Source organism: Fringilla coelebs, assembly GCF_963513975.1.
Source record: "Fringilla coelebs genome assembly, chromosome: 5".
NCBI classification, from domain to species: Eukaryota; Metazoa; Chordata; class Aves; order Passeriformes; family Fringillidae; genus Fringilla; species Fringilla coelebs.
In genome coordinates, this window is record NC_140033.1 from 50,093,993 (window position 1) to 50,112,309 (window position 18,317).

General features: G+C 48.5%; 2 protein-coding genes across 4 annotated transcripts in view; one reads left to right on the forward strand and one right to left on the reverse strand.

Annotated features, from left to right (window-relative positions):
• Positions 1 to 13,854, forward strand: part of TMEM184B (transmembrane protein 184B) — a 30,727-nt gene extending 16,873 nt beyond the window's left edge. Inside the window, exons 4-10 of one of the 2 annotated variants that reach the window (XM_084205603.1) lie at positions 2,127 to 2,217; positions 2,754 to 2,829; positions 5,961 to 6,052; positions 6,339 to 6,508; positions 8,436 to 8,630; positions 9,510 to 9,533; positions 10,573 to 13,854. In XM_084205603.1, the coding sequence (XP_084061729.1) occupies positions 2,127 to 2,217; positions 2,754 to 2,829; positions 5,961 to 6,052; positions 6,339 to 6,508; positions 8,436 to 8,630; positions 9,510 to 9,533; positions 10,573 to 10,814 (890 nt within the window). In that variant the 3' untranslated portion in view covers positions 10,815 to 13,854. The remainder of the gene's footprint in view (positions 1 to 2,126; positions 2,218 to 2,753; positions 2,830 to 5,960; positions 6,053 to 6,338; positions 6,509 to 8,435; positions 8,631 to 9,509; positions 9,534 to 10,572) is intronic. The other variant, XM_084205602.1, reaches the window with a different exon arrangement.
• A 1,001-nt stretch (positions 13,855 to 14,855) lies between these two features.
• MAFF (MAF bZIP transcription factor F) lies at positions 14,856 to 18,184 on the reverse strand. 2 transcript variants are annotated; one of them, XM_084205924.1, is made up of 3 exons: positions 18,085 to 18,184; positions 16,922 to 16,978; positions 14,856 to 16,840 (listed from the first exon to the last, which is right to left on the reverse strand). In XM_084205924.1, exons 2-3 carry the CDS (start codon positions 16,955 to 16,957, stop codon positions 16,427 to 16,429), a joined length of 450 nt encoding a protein of 149 aa, XP_084062050.1. In that variant the 5' UTR covers positions 16,958 to 16,978; positions 18,085 to 18,184; the 3' UTR covers positions 14,856 to 16,426. The 2 variants fall into 2 exon arrangements, with proteins under 2 accessions (XP_084062050.1, XP_084062051.1); XM_084205925.1 differs by having other exon boundaries at positions 16,922 to 16,975; positions 18,085 to 18,178.
• Between the last annotated feature and the right edge of the window lie 133 nt (positions 18,185 to 18,317).

Consider the following 18,317-nt stretch of genomic DNA (forward strand, 5'->3'; position numbering starts at 1 on the left):
TGCCCTGGGAGTTTGCAAGCATTTGAGCATCTGCTCAGGAGGCTGCCAGTGCTCCACCTCAGCACGTTTGCCTCTGTAAGTAAATTACAAGTGGAGGTGAAGACACACCTTTGGAAAGCAGGTTCTCTCCCTCACTTTTTCTGGGGATTGCTCAAAATAGCCTTTTTGTCTCTTGCCATCCACCTTCTTTATATTTTAGAAAGGTTTTACATTGCAAAGTGGGCTATTAGGGAATGGAGGAAGAAGACCCTACTAGTAAATTTTGAAAGCTGTCTTAAGCTGTTAATGGACTATATTTTGTAGTGTGTGTTAGGAGCAGCCTGTTCTGGTTTTACTCTTTCATGTCACTGCTTCTATACCAACCAGGGTGTCAGAAACACTGACACAAGTAGGGTTTGTTTGGGGGTATTTTTTATGTTGATATCATGAATACCATCTGATGGATGTGGATGGGAATGGGAGAAGAGTTCTTTGCTGGTGTGATGAGCTTTGCTAGTTAGCACTTCTTTTGGGGATGAATGGGCAGATATTTCTCCCTCTTGTTTTGTTTTCTTCCTCTGATGTCATCTTTTCCCTAGTGCTTGGGGAATGGGCAGCTGGTATTGTAATGACCACATCAAAGGGCAGGGGTCACTGGAGGACAATAGGAAAAGCTTAGCTTTTCTTCCTCTGGGTGCTGGCTGCTGTCAGCTAAGTTGCAGGAAAATTGAAGGCAGAAGGGGTTACCACAGTTATTTAAATAATTTTTTTGTGGTTGGTGTTTTTGGTCCTAATTAAAGCTTTGGCAAAATTATTACTGTGTGAACTTCGTTCAATAATAAGGATTACAGATAGAATAACAATATCCCAATTACATACATAGAAGCATGTATACCACTGGCTTTTATGTGCCATAGCAGTCTTGCCAGCTACTCACGTCTACAAGCCATTAGTACAGTGTTTTGAGACTGTAAGTGTTTTGGGGACCATGGAGTATCTCTTTGCCAGGGCATAGTTTAGATGCTTATAGAAGAATTTGTCTGACTTTGGAAGATCATTCATGTGGAAAAATTGACCTCAGGTCTAATAACTGGCTGCTTGGGGAGATCAGCTTCTCAGTGTTGTACATTATTAAGTTTCTGTTCTTTTTTTAAAGTTCATTGAGACTGCTGTTTCTATCCCAGTTATCTGGGGCAAAACCCAGGATTTGGGTGTTGTCATTCCAGGGAATGTCCAGATGCAGGTGACCATAGAATATAATGTTGCAAGAAGGGTTATCTGGTCTGTCATTTCACCCCAGGGCTGTCTGTGTCAAATGCAGAAGTACAATCCTTGCCCAAAAAAATCTCACAACTTCGAGGGTCCAACAGCAATTGCAAGTCAAGAGAGTGGCAGACAGGGTGTATACAGGCTCACTTCATGCACATTTATGTGAGTCTGGATCCCATAAGAAGGAGATAAATCTGTAGCTATGGGGAACTGAAGTGGGGCAGTGTTAGTGGTCAGTCTGTTTGTCATCTGTAACAGGTTTCTGGGGAAGGCAGAAAAGAGGTAGCCTAAGGAGAATTTTATTCAGCACACAAGAAATTTCATCTTTTTGAGAAAATGAAGCACAGAGCCTGTTTTGCAAAAGTCCCCACAAGACATGAAAACAGAGTTTCACTGATTGTTATAAACTCTCTGTTTCTCCAGCTGTTATGTCTATAGCCTGGTTACCTGGCAGAGACAAACTGTGTTCATTAGCTAAAAGGTTAAATACAGGAGATAGCATATGGCTGATGGACCAGTGATACCTTTTCCAGATTATTTAGTACCAGTGTTATGTCCTGGAATAATGCACAGGAACCCTGTAAAGAATGGCATCTTACAAATGCCAAATAAAACAGAGACTGACCACAGCTTTAAATGTTCTGTGACCCTTTTGGCATGAGTCGTGGAACTGGCCTGGGACCTTGGCCAAACTCCCATTCAGATAGTCTTGTGAGTGCTGAGGTAGGATGATAAATGCAGTGAAAATCTGGAGTGCTTTGAAGAGAAAGGTGCTGCATAAGCAGTCCCTGCTAATGTTTGGTCTATTGCCTGTGCTTTTCGTCCTTGCACCTGTTTTGAAGTTGGTTGTCATTTTACTGTGATTGATGTCTTTGCAGCCTTTGTAATATACAACTTTCTCAGCCTCTGCTATGAGTACTTGGGAGGGGAGAGCTCCATCATGTCTGAGATCAGAGGGAAACCAATTGAGTGAGTATTTATTGTGCTTACAGCATGACGCTGTCCTCCTTCTGTGCCCATCTACTATTTCTCTATCCCTGTCCTGAAAAACTGTGTCAGGTGGCAAATGTCTGCTGGAACTGGCCAGCATGGATGATGATGATTTACCAGTACCTTGCTCTGAGACAGATCAGGCTGATCACATCCTCTTAGGCAAGCTGGACTGATTCACAGTTTTTCTGGACACCTGCCTGTTCCTTTGTTTATTTTCTGACACCCTTCTCTTCCTTTAAATCTCTTCTGTCTTCAGTTGATTGTGTGTGTCCTCTAGGATTTATATTTCTCCCCATGCTATTTGGTGACAGGAAAAAAATGTTGCAGCGTATAGTCAGGATGTTGTTTTAGACACGTCTCCAGAAGAGGGTATGGCCGTAAATGCAGTCATTGTTGGAGAAAGCACCAGTCCTGCAACTTGGCTACAGAGAGGTAGATAAAGAGGGTAGGAATCTTTAACTCTTGCCCAAATCTTGCTTGTGAACTCTGTCATCTTGTGTTGGTTCTTTCAGGTCCAGCTGTGTATATGGGACTTGCTGCCTGTGGGGAAAGACATATTCAATTGGATTCCTGAGATTCTGCAAACAGGTATGGGCTGGGACATTCTGCATAAATTAAGTGTGTGGGGGTGGCAGCGGTGCCTTTTGCTGCTGAATTTCTGAGATTTTTGATAGGGGCTCTAATAGCATTTTGAGAGGCCTGCAGACTGCTGAGAAGAGGAGGTGTTTCAGGGTTGGTTTGGTGTTAAGAATTATTTAAATATGTTAAGAATTATTTTAACATTTTCTACTCAGCCCCACATGAGGAAGGCCTTAGTTTAGACACAAGTTTTCTCCTGGAACTGATGTTAATCCTAGGCAGAAACTTTTCATTTCTGGATTAGAGAGGTCCCAACTCTAAGAAATTGATGTCTGTGTTGTGTCGCAGACACCCCACAGTTGTGTAACAGCCTCTTGAATTCCCACTGCTGCTTTTGTGGTTTGGAGCTGAGGAGGGGTGGAGGTTAAGCATGACACATTGGTTTGTAGGAGGAACTAAGTATTGCTCACCATGTGTGTCTGTCTGTGCTGAACTGGGTATGTCGAGGTCGGGTGAATGGGGGAGGCCTAAACCTCTATACAGCCCTTGCCTGCTCATTGCAGGTCAGTCACCTCTGGCTGTCATGAAGCAGCAGGTGAATTTCAAGGCTTTACTCACTTGCTGAAATGAACACAGGAGGTTTCTGTGGAGGCAGTGTGAAGCAGGTCTGGTGCCCTTTGAAAGGGCTCAGGTCATTGTAATTTCAGTCATCTGCCGTGGCTTCTCCTGAACATCATGGCCCATCTTCTGTGTTTTAGCAGTATGCAGGAACATCAAAAGTACAGTGCAGCCTCATGGTAATATCCAGTGTTAAGCTGTGCTGCACAAGTGGCCATTTTCAAAGGACCACTTCTTTGGCATACGTGTTCTATTTGTCTCTGCCCCATATTTTGTCCTTACAGCTTTTCTGTTTTCTTGCCTCATAATTTCTTTTCTAGTCTGAACCCAGTATGTTACTTCAGCTGTTTCTCATGTGTTTCATCTGGACACCCTTTGGCTGATTCACTGCATTACCTATTCTTCTTGCTCCTAATGTTAATTTTTATCTTTTAAATATATTGTAAGTAGATTAAATATATTGTAAGAAGATTCACCCATGAAAGTGAATGATCCTGGTGAAATAATTTCCCGTAGACTCTTGCTTCTCGTGTCCCACAGCCTCTTGCAGTCACTACCTGGGTTGCACATGTCTGTGTTTTGAAAGTTTGTTCACAACAGTGAAGACTAGAAGCACACCTTGGGGTATGGGGAAGGTGTGTTTTTTCTGCTGGCCTCCACAAATCCCAGCTCTTTTGGTAACTGTCTCTGGTAGATATTTTGCTTTCCTTTTGCTGGTATCTGGCAGCAATTTTTCTGCTCATGCCTGCCCTTTGCTAACTGCTAAGTCTGTGTGGAGACTGTGAGGGAGGTGTATTGCAAAGAGATGCTTAAATACTTCAGTCCTTCTTGGCTTGAACTTTAATATTGTCTTGGTGAGAAATTGTTGATGCCAAGGTTCACTTTCTGGTATTTCTAGACTTTCAGGATTTTGGGGGAAGTCCTTTCAAGGTAGATTCCTGGGAAGGCTGGTGTGAAAGGGCAACAGAACAAATGTCAGTGCTGACCTGTGCAGTATCACCATGGTGATGATCAGGAAGAGGAATATGCTAAAAGGAACACCTTGCCCTTTATAGCCCTGTTCTCAGTATCTCCAGCACTTCTTTTGCCTCCCATCACCACATGCCCATTTTCTGCTCTTTCTGGTCCCTTTCATCCTGAAGGAATCTGTGTGTTATAAATTTTTTTTCTTACCACCTTCACTCTGTCCCCCCCCAGTTTTTCTCAGGCAGGTGCCTGTTGTGGGTCAGTCAGTCTGCCTGTGTTGCCTGTGGACCTCCAGCAGTGTGGTGGTGTGTGGTGTGAAATAGGAACAGCTTGTTTCTGTAAAGATGTCTTGATCAAGATTCTTTGCTGAGCCTCTGTCTGGTGACCCTCACACATGGGTCACACACCATCCGTGTGCCTCCCATATGCTATAGCATCTTCTAGGGAAGCAGCTAAAAATAGTATGTGGTGGTTTGGATTGCAGGGAAATGGTTAAAATGTCCCCAGATTAGAAGGAGGGGAAGCTCAGAGGATGGAGTTGTTTACCAATTAGCTTGACCTTTTCCAGTTCACATATTTAAAGTGACTCACTAACTGGCATGTGCTGGGGTTTTTAATCTCCTTGAAGTCTTATGACCACTAACAAATTGCATCGTATCCAAAGCAATTATTACTGTTTGGTTTTACCTTCTTTCCATACATAGCCCTCCCCGCATGCACACAGGTCAGCACCTACCCAGGCTCTTCTAGCCTCCTTCAGGGAGGCACAGGTCACATCTCTTTAGGGAGACATTTTTAGGTCCATAAGTCTTTCTTTTTTTTAGGACTTTGAAGTTCAACATCTGCAGAAAGTTGAGGAATGTGGTGGCTTTGAGAGAACACTCAGTCCCAATAGGAGCAGTAGTTTATACGGGCAGAATGGATAGAGCTGGTCCCAAGTGCCACGGAATCTTTGGGGAGATTCAGTAAAGGTCATGTGGATGACAACAGAATAGCTCTTGTGTGTGGCAACACACATTGCTGTGTTTACAAAACGCCTGAATATTGTGGCAGTTGTAAAAAGTTCCTCCTCAAACAGCGGGGTTCCCCTCGGATCCAGGGGACTTTCTTGCCTTACTTTGTGACAGCTACGGACTGGAGTTTGCTTTCCTTCCCCAGTATGCCTCTGTTAAACTTGCTGTGTCTGTGCCACAGCACAGTGTGAGATTTTTTGCTTTTTGTACTGTTACAGTGCATAAATGTGCTGCAGCACAGCCTGTGAAAAGCAGCTCTGGAAGAGTGGGGCTGACAGCTTCTAGGAACTACCCTACAGAGAGGTTTTTCTTCCTATTCTGGACAAGCAGATAGCACATCTACATCTTCTGAAACTTCTTCACCTCCTGGGTGCTGCAGTCCTCAAGCAGAATCAATTAGCAAGTGGCAGAGGCAGACATCTTGTTGAGGCTGGATTGTGTTGCCTTGCTGAGTGGTCCCAGTGGACACTCCATTGTGATGCTGTTGGCAGCTTGTCCTCTTACACCACCTGCCTTCTCATTCCTCCCCTCTCATTCCTGTAGGCTACCCTGCAGTTCTGTGTGGTGAAGCCCCTCATGGCCATCAGCACAGTCATCCTTCAGGCCTTCGGCAAGTACCAGGATGGTGACTTTGAGTAAGTTTATTTATTAAACATGCAAGATTTGGCTGCCCTTTTTCTGCCTGGCTTTGCTTATTGTCTGTGTGTGTGCTGGGAAAAGATGGGAGTACACGGGTTGATGTGCATGAGAAAAGAAGGCGAGGTAGCCCTCTTTTAGCTTCATGTTTCTTCTACCTTGGTTTGGGGGTGGAAATGGGATGGGGAGGCAGGAAGGAAAGGGACTCTTCGAACTTTCCATTGGCAGTGGCAAGGGGAAAACATGCTGAAGTTTCAGGCATTCATATGTATCTTCTATTTTCAGTGTAACCAGTGGCTACCTCTATGTGACGATCATCTACAACATCTCTGTCAGCCTGGCACTGTATGCCCTCTTCCTTTTCTACTTTGCCACACGAGAGCTGCTCAGTCCCTATAGCCCAGTCCTCAAGTTCTTCATGGTGAAGTCTGTCATCTTCCTGTCCTTCTGGCAAGGTGAGCTGCTTTTTCCTTCCCTTGGTAGGCATAAAGAGCTCTCTGCAGGGGCTCAGGCACAAGAGTTGATGGAGCAGATGTTGATTATTAGACAAAATGTCTTCCTGTATTCTATTTGGTTTATAGCCATTCATTGCTTTTCTCTGGGAAAGCTGTTTTGCACAGTTTAATTTTTGTTTATATGCTCCTGAATCCTTATTATCCCTGTGTGTGTGTGCACATGTATTTGGCAAAATCAGCTGATAGGTTGAAGAGTTCTCTGCATTCCTGAAACAATCATAAAGCACAAGCTGCCAGCATTTTATCTGCATGCTGCCATTTTATTGATTAAAGTGACACATCTAAAAAGTTTTAGTGCTTTTTTTTAGTGCTCTAAAAATAAAATTTTAATGGTATGTCTGTGGTGTATGTGAAGGAGCAAGCTGGCTGGATGCAGTGTTTACTGCCACAGAACCACTGCTGGGAGAAGGACACTCGGAATTCATACACATGAAGCAGAGGCAGAGTCAGAAAGCTGAAATTCCACCTAAGCTTAGTGCTTCTGACTAATTGGCTCTAAGCATTTCCCTGTTCAATGCCCTACTTAGGTTTACTGAGTTGTACTTCAAAGACTAATTGAGTAGGAACTTAGGTGGAATTCAGGCTGTTGGAGTGTAGCCCATCCTCCCTGTTTACAGACAAACTAATAAGCTGTCTGGTTTATCATCTTGAGGCATCTGGTCACACACTTTGTCTTCTCTGAAATTCTTCAGCCACCAAGCTGTGGACAGGGAGAAACCTGTCAAAACACTAATATGCTTAAATGAAAAGTTCTCTTACTTCAGTTTTTGTTCTAGCTAGTGCAAGTGCTGATGTTGCAAAAGGTGGAATACATCAAAATTTTCTTAAGGAGGGATGTTCTTTGGTGTTTGATCTTTGTATGCTTTCAAGTCTAATCAACAAGAAAAGAGGTTTAATCTGTGAAACAGGAGCTAACAAACAAGCTCCAAGTGATGTCCAGATGTTAGAAAGACAAATTACTTGACAGTAGAACTGCCTTGTTAAGGTTAGGGATCAACGTTTTTCAGTGACCTCAGGAGAGGTCGGCAAAGCTTGGGAAGAGGGATGTACCACAGATAGTGGACACAAAGAATCCAGAATTTACAAGCCACAAAGACATTTGGCAGAACCCCCAAGGTAAGGAAGAAACTAATAAAGACAGCTCAGCAACTGTGCTGAATCAGCTCCAACAGAGTAAAAGGTAATTCTGGCAGGGGGAGATCATGGCCACTGACCCAAGAAACCACCGACTGGAAAGGAGAGAGGGACTGAGCGTGCAGACTAATTAGCACGAGCAGGGAGAGGTCCATTAGCCAATAGAAGACAGAATACTAATTAAAAAGAGAATTAGGTAATTTTTAGCCAAGGAACATTAGTGGCTTTGTTTGGTAAAATGTATAAATAGCAAAAAGCTTTGGTAGTCATCATGCTGGCTTTGTGGATTTGCCAGCCAGCACCCCTTTCTGTGCAGAACTCTAAATAAGCCAAATACCTTTGTGTGAATTGGCCTCTTGCACACTGTGTGAAAGAACCTATTTTGGGACAACACTGAGATCACAGGATTGCTTACAGAAATATCTGACTCCTCTTACCCTTTTGGACTTAATCAAGTCCTACAGCAGTTAGTTCCACAGTTTGTGTCAGCTGGGGATAGAAGAGGGTCAGTGTTTGAACATTCTTTGTCTAAATGTATTTGTCTCGTTTTATTCTTCCTTTCTCTGTTGTACAAGTGACCATAGGTGCGTGTTTGTAGCCCACTCTGTTTGTAGCTCCTGTGGTGAGTGGTCTTGTGTCTAGGACATACAGCACAAACAGCTATTTCCATTCTTTGCAGTTACTGTGAGACCATGTTTTCTGCACATTTACATGAACTTATTACTTTGTTTAGGGATGCTGTTGGCCATCTTGGAAAAGTGTGGTGCCATCCCCAAAATCCACTCTGCTAATGTGTCTGTGGGTGAAGGCACAGTAGCTGCTGGCTACCAAGACTTCATCATTTGTGTGGAGATGTTCTTTGCAGCCATTGCCCTGCGCCACGCCTTCACATACAAGGTGTATGTGGACAAGAGGATTGATGCCCAAGGTAGGAAGCATGCCAGTGCCTATGGTTTGTCTCTTTGGTAGTGAGACTGGGTGGAGACTGGTCCCTCAGGCAGGCAGCACACTGATATGGCTCCCAACCTGATAGCTTGGAAAACACCGCATCCCCTCCTGTGTGGTGTCTGAACAGATTTATTGTGCAACAGCTCTTCAGGGCAGAAACCTTGCCTCAATTACACTGTTCCCTTTTCAGTTCCCCAGTATGCCACCCACGACAACTCGTTGCAGACCTGAGGGCTGTAAGATGTTGCATTGTTTCGGTAGAATGGGTTTGTCCTTCTTCCTGTCTCCCCAAAGGGGAACTCCATTGCTCCAGATTGTGTAACAGACTGAAGGCAGGAGGGACAGGGCCTAAAACAGGCTCTGTTTTGGATCTGGCTTGGGAAGATGAGGCTGTGCTTTGGCAACATGTTTGTCACGGAGGAGGAGGATCTTCCTGTAATGACTTTGTGAGGGCTGGGCTGCTATAAGGAAAATTCTTATTTTGGGGAAGAGGAAGATGGATGTTATCTCTGGGAAAAGGGGGTGTTTTGCCTACTCTATGCAGTATTTTCCAAATAAAGGGCTTCCTTCCTTCTGGGGGGATCTGTGTTGAGGCGCTGGAACACGGCAGCCCTTGTGCAGTGTCAGTGTAGGTGACCCCTCCATCCCAGCCAACCCCAGAGGTTTTGGAAGAGCAGTGGTTGAAGTGGGGGGACATGAGATCTATGGGTGATGAAAGGGTAACTACAGGTCAGTACAGTGGGGAATGTTTCTGCAGTGGGCCTTGTTCAGTTCTTGTTATTTCCTCTTTCTCTGTCTCTGTCTTTCTCTCCTCTTCCTTTTATCTCTCCCTTGCTTTGGCCACTGGTCCCTGATGCAGCTGTTCCATCATATGGGCCATACGGTAGGTACAGCATGCTTTGTGTTTTTGTCTCAGTTGGTTTTTAGCTGGGAGGCTGTTCTCTCCTGATTCCCAAACTGCCTACAACCTGCCCTGCCCCTTGTTCCCCTTTCCTTGCAAGTCCGTGACTCCACTGCCTCACACGGCTGCTTTAGAGTTGTCTGGGTTATAAGTAGTAAAACATCTATGTGGGCATTAATGCATAGCTTTAGAGCATTTGTGTCAGAGCTCTGGGAATCTCTCTCCAAAGAGTTGTGCAGGCTCTCAAAGGAGCTGCCCTCACCCCGGCCTCCCTTCACTTTTATAATTGCCACAGATGATCAGCATACTTTGGTTCTCTAGGAAGCTCATCCCCAGAACTGAGCAGAGCCAGAAGCCCACACTGGAAATGGAACCTAGAAGCCATGAGACATGGCAGCTCCTAGGAGACACCGCTTCCCTCTGTGCTTAGCAATTGGGTGGTACATTCTCCATCTGCTGCTTTCTTCATGGCATCATCATGACACATGGGGTGGTGCTGCCTCTAGTGCTGCCTGTTTCCCTCTTTTCCTTACTTTGCGCTACTTTTTGCTCCTATGATCTCTTTCCCATGGGCACTTTGATACCACCTAGCAGTCTTAATTTGTAGTGAGTGGAATGGCAAATGGCATTTCTCCTATATTTTTAGAATTTACTTAGTTTTTGTCTTCTGAAAGTGTTTAGAGGAGCACCTCCCTACCTGACTGTATTCATTGCACACTCAGGCCAGCACCAATAGTGTGTAATGGAGGTTGTCTCTGTGGGTATGTCCTGTTCTCATGGTATGTCCGCCATTTGGTGCTGTGGTGGATTCACTTGACTCAGTGTCTGGGTTTAGGAGCACCATTGGTAAAACTCAACACTTCTTGTGTGGCATTTCCTCAGCAGCTTCTTAAGGAAGTCTGTAACTCACCTTTTGCGGGATCTAGGACTGCATGTTCCCTGTTCTCCTTACCTTCATATTAAGGGGTGTGGGGAAGGCAGCAGTGTTCTTTACTTGTCCCTTCCTGTCTTATCCAAACAGGTCGCTGTGCTCCCATGAAGAGCATCTCCAGCAGCCTCAAGGAGACCATGAATCCCCATGACATTGTCCAAGATGCGATCCACAACTTCTCTCCAGCCTACCAGCAGTACACCCAGCAGTCGACACTGGAGCACGGTCCCCCCTGGCGTAATGGCAGCCACGTGATCTCGCGCTCCCACAGCTGCTCCGGTGCCCGTGACAACGAGAAGACCCTCTTGCTGAGCTCCGATGATGAATTCTAGGAGGGCAAACTGCCAGCACAGGCTGTCATTTTCCTTCTTTTTTTTTTTTTAATAATTTATTAATGCAGAAACACACAAGTCATATCACTTCCTAGAGAGTAAAGATTGCAGAAGTGGGCACTTCCCATTAGCTTTTGTGGGTACGGACACAATGAGCAATGTGGAGGTGGCAGAATGGCCAGGACTCCATGCTCGAGCCCATTCCTTATGGCAGCAATCAAATTGAATGATTCAAGCATTGAATCCATGACTGGAGCCTAGAGCTGTAGCCAAAAATGTTTTTGGTTTTTTTCTAACAGGACAACCTGACTGCTTTCTATTTCTTTTCTTGAATGGTTGATGTAGGCACAGTTTTCTCCCCAGCTCGCTGGTACTAACATCTCTGTGATCCTTGGGGAATAGGATGGGGATGCAGCCATAAGCGTTCCTGAGGACCACACCAGAGACTGGTCTTTCTAAATAGCCATTGCCCTGAGTGCTAAGTAAGGAACATCTGTACCCACCCTTCTGAGCACCTGGTTATGAGTCCTGGAGTCACTTGAGCGAGTGAAGGGGAAAAGGACAGGGCTTTCTGCGTGTTCCTTGGCTCCCTGCATCCCAAGTTGCTATAAAAGCTTGTTAAAGCTCAGTGGGGACGGAATTATATTTTCACAAGGGTGGAGTTTTTTAATCACCAGGTGTCCAAGCTTCCCATCTCCCCAGTGTTCCTGTGACAGAAAGCCTCCCTGGAGCATCTTTCTCCTGCTAACAAGACTGAGGACTGGCTATGATAGATGGTTGAAGTTTGTAGAGCTCTGGCCCCTTCACCCCTCTTTGGGAAGGGAAGATATGTAAACACAAAACCAGTTTTTCTTCTTGTTTCCTGTCCCCCAGCATCACATCTGCCCCTGTTAGAGGTAGGTGCCAGAGCAGGTCCTGGTTTCTCACAGGTAGCTCTCCCCATGCTCATCATCACTGACTTCCCCTGAGCTACACAAGTTTCACCCTTAGGCTGGAATATTCAGGAAGGAATGTTGCACACCCCTTTTTTTTTTATCTCTGTAGCTGTTCTGGGGCAGACTTGAAACCTGACATGACCTGGCTGGTCAAATTTGTCTCTTATTTTCTCAGGCAGCAATTGCTGCTGCTGCACATTTCACAGGCTCTGCTGCACCTGCAGTGCTATCAAGGGTGGAACCAGCATCCGTGGAAGTGGGAGAAATTTCCCATTACTTCTGTTGGGTTTTGGATGAACCCATGGGTACTTAGTGGAGCCAAAACAAAAGTGATCCCTCTGTAGATCTATCCAGGGACCAGGAAATGCCTCTTGCTTGCTTAAAATTATCTGGGAGAAAAGTAGGCAGCACACTCAAGTGCTACAGCTCAGATGCTCCTACCTGCAAGCAGGAAGCAAAATTGAGAGATTGGAGCGAGCTGCAGTGTTCAGCTGTAGTTTCTCCATTCCTCTCCTGCTTTACGCCTCCCCTGCCGAGAGCAGATCTGCGTGATTCTGGATTGCTCCTTGCTGTCCTGCTAGGAGAACTGGAGTCTGTTTTGCTGCCTGGAGTTTACCTTTCCATTTGTTTCCTAATCCATCTGCTTGCTCATTGAGTGTCTCAGAAGCAACAGTGAGTGAAGAGCCCCTCATTTATTCAGCACCTCTGCCCAAGATGGGCAAAAGGGCTTGAAGAGAGGCAGGTTTGCTCCCTGCTGTGAGGATGAGATAGGGAAAAGCTGAAGGACAGTGCCTCTTCCTGTACTGATGTTTCTGGGGGATGGTGAAGCAGGTGAGTTCAACAGAGCTGTTGAGGGAGCTGGAGGCAGGGTCAGTGGATACAGCAGCTTCTCTGCTGCTGGATTTCCCCATTCACACACATCCTGCAATGCCATGCTGTTGGTTACTAATTTTCCTAAATTTGTGACTGCTTAATTAGACATGCATACACACTCTGCCAGGCTTTGTGTGGGCTTGGTGTAAAATTTCCTCATGCATAAGGTGCCTGGAAAGCAGGGCCAAAGGTTGAACAGACTTTGCTTCTGTTTTCTATGGCTTTGATTAATATTCCTTTAATGTGAGATACTGATGTTACTCTCTGTCTCTTAGGAAAGTGGGGCATGGGACATGTTCCCATCCTCCCCTTTCTTTGCATTTGCAGGCCTTGATGATGTCCCAGTATCACTTGGTGACTGCCCCCAGTCTTTGTTGCATTTGGCTGGCTGAAATCTGTGTGATTGCACCATTGAGCATGAAGGTGGTCCAGGCTTAGAGAATCATGTCCTAGAACTTAATTTGAAATGTCTCCTACATACATATATATATATATATATATATATATATATGTGTGTGTGTGTGTGTGTGTGTGTATATGCACTGTGCAGAGGATCTGGATATTCTCAAAGCATCCTGTGTGTAATGGTTTCAAGTATAACTCTTGCACCAGCTGCCTTCAGAGGAGCCTGGTGAGCTAGTACCCAACAAGCCAGCTGCCCTACTTTATAATTTTATATATATATATATATATATATATATATATATATATATATGTTTTTTAACACCACACAAAATCATCCAATACTGAGCTTCCTGCTCTTCCTCATGACCGGCAAATGCCAGAGCAAGCGCTGGCTCTGAAGCCACTTTGTGTTGGAGGAACAAATATGAGATCCAGAGCTTGAGACCAAGGAGGCCAAGGCATCCATGGTCTCGTTGGTCTGCTCATGGTAGCCCAGGACCCAGGAAATGTGCCAGTTCCAGGAGTAGACCCTTGGAGCTGCTCTCCCTCACCTGCTTCCGCTCTCCTTCCTTCCTTTTTTGTTTACTATGTAACATACCCATGGGATTTGTTTATTATTTTTCCATATAGAGTAGTTCTTTGTATATAAATGACTGAAAAAAAAGTATGATAAATAAGACAGAGTCACCTAGTTTTGTACCTATTGTGTTTAACTGATGTGAGCTCAGCGACAAGCCGCTCTCTATTTTGGTCTTTGTGACGTTATACTCCACAGAAATGAGCAAATATGATGACAAATAAAAAATATAGAGATAATATAGATTGTACTTAAGCTGCCTCGGTGTGGTGCTGTCTGTGTGACTTCTCTGAGTTTTTCCTCCTTGCAGGGACTGAGGCTTGGTAGTCAGGATCTCCTGTCCTCTTCTCAGAAGGAAAGCTCTTAGGTGTCTGTGTAGGAGCTGATGGAGAAGCATCACTCCAGCACCCTGGGCTGAGACACCACTGCTGGCCCAAGGCAGGAGTGAAACCCATGAGTCAAAAACCTTGAGTAGAGATGAATCCTTCCTTAGGTGCTCACTGTGAAACAGTGATGGGAGGGAGGGGGCCCCAGCAAACAATGGCTTTGGGATTTTCTTCTATGAGCAGTGTTTGAGGCTTGTACCATTTGCAGTGGCAGAGGGAATGGGAATGTCAAACCCCCCAAACCATCCCGAGTGCTGCAGCCTACTGGGGACCTGGCCCACCTGGGAATTTGGAACATGCTCACCACTTCCAGCTCAGCTCTGAGGAAGGGTAGCTTTTGCACACAGGGAGGAGGTTGGCTTCATCTCGTGATAAGGTGCCTTCCACCCTTCTTCCCCTTCTCCTGCCATCTGTGGGCAGCTCACTTTCTTCCTTGCTGTTCACAGGTAAGGTGATAAGGTCACTCAACAGGGAAGTTTTTGGGCACAGATGCCCTGCACCTGCCTCTCCTGCACCTGGTCCAAGGACAGCCTGGAGGGAATTTTTGTAGTGAAAAGCATTATCTTTCGCAGGAAAAGCTGATTCAGCACAGCTGCACAGCTCCTGAAAGCAAGTGCTTTGGGGGGTAGTATTCAGCATTAAGCGTGCTTTTTTAGCCCTTTTCTCTCAGAGGCTATATATCTGGTTTTGTCCTAAAAAGCCATGAGCTATCCCCCATCCCATCTTTTTTGGGCACATTCTTAAGCATGTCCTGCAGCAAAGCCAGAGGGAGATAGAAAACCTGGTCTCAGACATAGCTCTGCCCTAAGTTCAAGAAGGACCAAACACACTCCTGCTGTGGAAAAAAAAAAACAAACTTGCTTTATTTGTAAAGTCTACAAAATACAGGAGTCGGGTAAGACACATACTGTAAGTCAGAAAATAAATAAGTTTTTTTTTGCTCTATATAAGTATAAGATAAAATGTGATTTGCATATATAAAATATAAAGTACGGCTCTGTACCAACATCCTGGCTGTGCCGAGAGGCGGAATGGCAAAGAGGACGTGAAAATAACTTATGTTCGTGCAATAAATAAACCCAAGAGGAGTCGGGGTGGGGGATGCCAACCACAGTGCCCCATCCAGGAGTGGCAGGCACCTCTCTACAGGGAAGAATGGAGGCTGCAGCCGAGGACGGCTGGCGTGGCAATACCCAGGCAGGGGCAGAACGGAGGGGTGGGGGAATCATCTACAGCAGCAGATCCTGAGATGGACCTGCCTCCTGCTCCCTCCCCTGTGCTGCCTGCACTTAGCAAACCCAGCTCTTCTCCAGCCTTTCAGCCTGCTCCAGAGCTGGTTATCCCACACGGGTGTCCAAGCTGGAGGAAAACCAAAGGGAGGAGCCTACCTGCCTGCCAGGCAGCTCCAAGGAGCAGGAATGCTCTCTGTCCCTACTTCCCACCTCCTGAATCTCCACCCCTCTCTCTGCCTCCACATCTCTGACTCTGAGGGCCGGGAGCACCTTTCCATGGGCCTTGTAGGCAGTGGGGCACCGGGGAGGGCTTGGTGGAGCCATACAAGCTGGCCTTTGCTGAGCTAAACAGTGTTTATCTCTGCTCCAGCTGCCTCTGCTTCCTTCCTGCCGGTGCTGCTGCAATTCAGACACTGAGCCAGGCCGAGTGTCCTGTCGGCAGGAAGAGGCGTGAAGGATGTGCATGATAGGGAAAGATAAAACAGCACCACTGCTTCTGCCCTTTGTGGGCAACAGCCTGGGCTGACTCACTCATGTCTCCCGGCTTCCCCCTGCCCAATCACTGTCACCTCTGGGGTCCCCCAGCACCACAACCTGCCACAGTGCTTTCCCATTCCATTCACCCTTACCAGGCATTAACACACAGCCACTTTATCTCCCCCTCTGACCTGCTAACCTTCCCTTGCCATCTGCATCCCCAGAGATTTCAGACATGCTGCCACCTCCCCCCCTGCTCCAGCTGTGGTCCAGGCTGTCTGCCCAATGCCGATACCCTTCTATCATGCCTTCTTCCCCTACACTGCAAAACTTCTCTCTCCTCTTTTTCCTCTCTGGCACATGCTCCTGGGACTGCCTGGCACACATTTAGCTTTCCCATACCCTCTCACAAAAAAGAGGTGTCTGGCATTTTCCTACCAGCTTGGAGCTGTGGGATGCTTCCCCACTGTGTGGGTTCGCTCTCTCCTGTCTGCGCACCCAAGGAGGGAGGGGGCTATAGGGGCCACCAGTGAGGTCCTGTCCTCCATCCGAGCACCCACATAGCAGCAGCCCTCCCTACCTGGGGGAGCTGGAGGTCAAGGGATGGGAGAAAGAGGATTTTGGGCCCAGGTCCTGACAGGGAGGAGGTTGGGGAAGGGCTGGGAGGCAATTCGTGGGGAAGGCACCCCGGGGAGGACCATGTCCAGCCGGGGGACGGAGGCCAGCACTAGGAGTAGGCAGCCTGGTTGGTGCCGGACTTGACGATGGTGATGACGCTGGCGGTAGCCACCTTGGCGGGGGGCCCGTGAGTGGCCACGGTGCGGGCAAAGCCCTGCAGGGCCTCGTACTTGCCACGGAGGGTGTCGAGCTCCAGGCGCATGGCGGCGTTCTCCCGAGCCAGCTTGTCCACCTCCCACTCCAGCTCCATCTTCTGCTTCTGCAGCTCTTCCTTTTGGCAGACGCGCTTCACTCGGCAGCTGGCAGCATAACCCCGGTTCTTCAGCGTCCGACGACGCTGCTTCAGCCTCGCCACCTCCTCCTTGGAGAGGCCCCGCAGGTGGTGGTTGAGTTCCCGCACTGACAGCCCCATCAGCTCCTCATCTGACAGCAGCGGAGTGTTCTCCCCCAGCTCCCGCTTCACCTGCCGGAGAGAGGGGTGGTTGCCTGAGACCCCCCAAACCAGCCCCCTGGCTCCCAAGCCCCTGTTCCCACTGGTGCTCACCTTCAAAGCCTTGCTGGAGAGCCCGTCTGCAGCCATCCTTTCCTCACTCCGGCCCTGCTGAGCAGCCAGGAGAAAAGCCGGTTACTGCCAGCCCTGTGTTCCTCACCTCAGAAGAGAGGACACTGGCCCTGCTGGTCGCCTGCCCGCTGCCCACATCCCCCCCACCCCGGGCCGCATGACTCATCCCACTCCTTTTAAAAAGTACATAGTAATAATATTTATAGCAATGATGACTGCAAGCAATAATAATAATAATGGGGCAAGGGTGGACCTCCCACCCTCCTTCATCCCATCATGAGAGGGTTGGGATGCTGCTCTGCCCAGGGGACCCAAAACGCCCCAGCCGCCTGCTGGGAAGCCAAGCCTTCCCCGCGGGGAGGAAACAGGCGAGATCCGCCCGAGGCTGAAGGGAAAGTAAAAGCAGCAGCCCCACCGAGTGACACCGTGGCGAAGTCACCCAGCCGGGACCCGCGGGGAAGTGCCGCCCCACCGCCCGGCGAGAGCACCGCGGGTCCCGGCACAAGGGTCAGGCGTACCCAGGCTCCGGGGGCGGGCGAAGGGTCGCGGTCACGAAGGGCAGGGGGGGTGACGCGGCCGCCCCGTGATTCAGCAGCCCAGGGGTGAAAGTCACGGAAGCGGTGCCTGCCCCTCGCCAATGGCCAGTCCCTCCCCGCCCCCGGCTTCGGAGAGTGAGGAGGGGTCCGGGACCCCGGACCTCAGCCCAGCAGCCTCTCCCCACCTCGGGGAACCCCGGTCTTGTTAGGAGAGCCCTCGGAGGGACGAGGGGGGCCGGGACGGGGCCGAGAGCGCCCCGAGAGGAATGAGGGGCTGGAGGGGGGCGGCGGGAAAGGTGGAGCCGTGCCGGCTGGAAGCTGATGCAATCCGGGCCGGGGATCCGCCGCCGGAGCCGAAGGAGCGGCGGCGGATCCCTCCAGGGCGGTGGCCGGGAATTGGAAAGGAAGAACCGACGGCCCCGAGCGCGGCCGGCCGGCCAGCCCCCCCGTCCCGTTCCCGCCAGCCCTAGTCCCGGTCCCGATCCCCGCCTTCGGCGGCGGCAGAGAGGCCTCCAGCCGGTTCTGGACCCCGCCGCCCCCTTCTCCCGGCCACCCCGCATGGGGCGAAGGCAAGGCGGGAGCGGAGGGGCCGCTCCGGCCGGCGTTCACCTGGCGGCTGCACTGCTCCCGTGGGGCCGCTGCCGGGTCAGGGCGTCGGGCGGCGCCGCCAACCTCGCTCCGCGCGATTACTCACCCGCGGATTCTTTTCATTCATAAAAACACAGTCATGCGGTGACGTCACCCTCGCCACGCCCCCTCGCCGCCGCTGCCGCGCGGGGAGACCGCTGCCCTTAAAGCGCCCGGTGCCCTTAAATCGTCCCGCGGTGGCAGCACACACCGCA

What these genes read in the sequence shown, in the direction of transcription:
- MAFF (XM_084205924.1), bottom strand. Translation starts at nt 16,957, where the DNA reads ATGGCTGCAGACGGGCTCTCCAGCAAGGCTTTGAAG. An exon ending in TCTCCAGCAAGGCTTTGAAG is followed by an intron (nt 16,841 to 16,921) that starts GTGAGCACCAGT and finishes TCTCTCCGGCAG; the next exon opens with GTGAAGCGGGAGCTGGGGGA.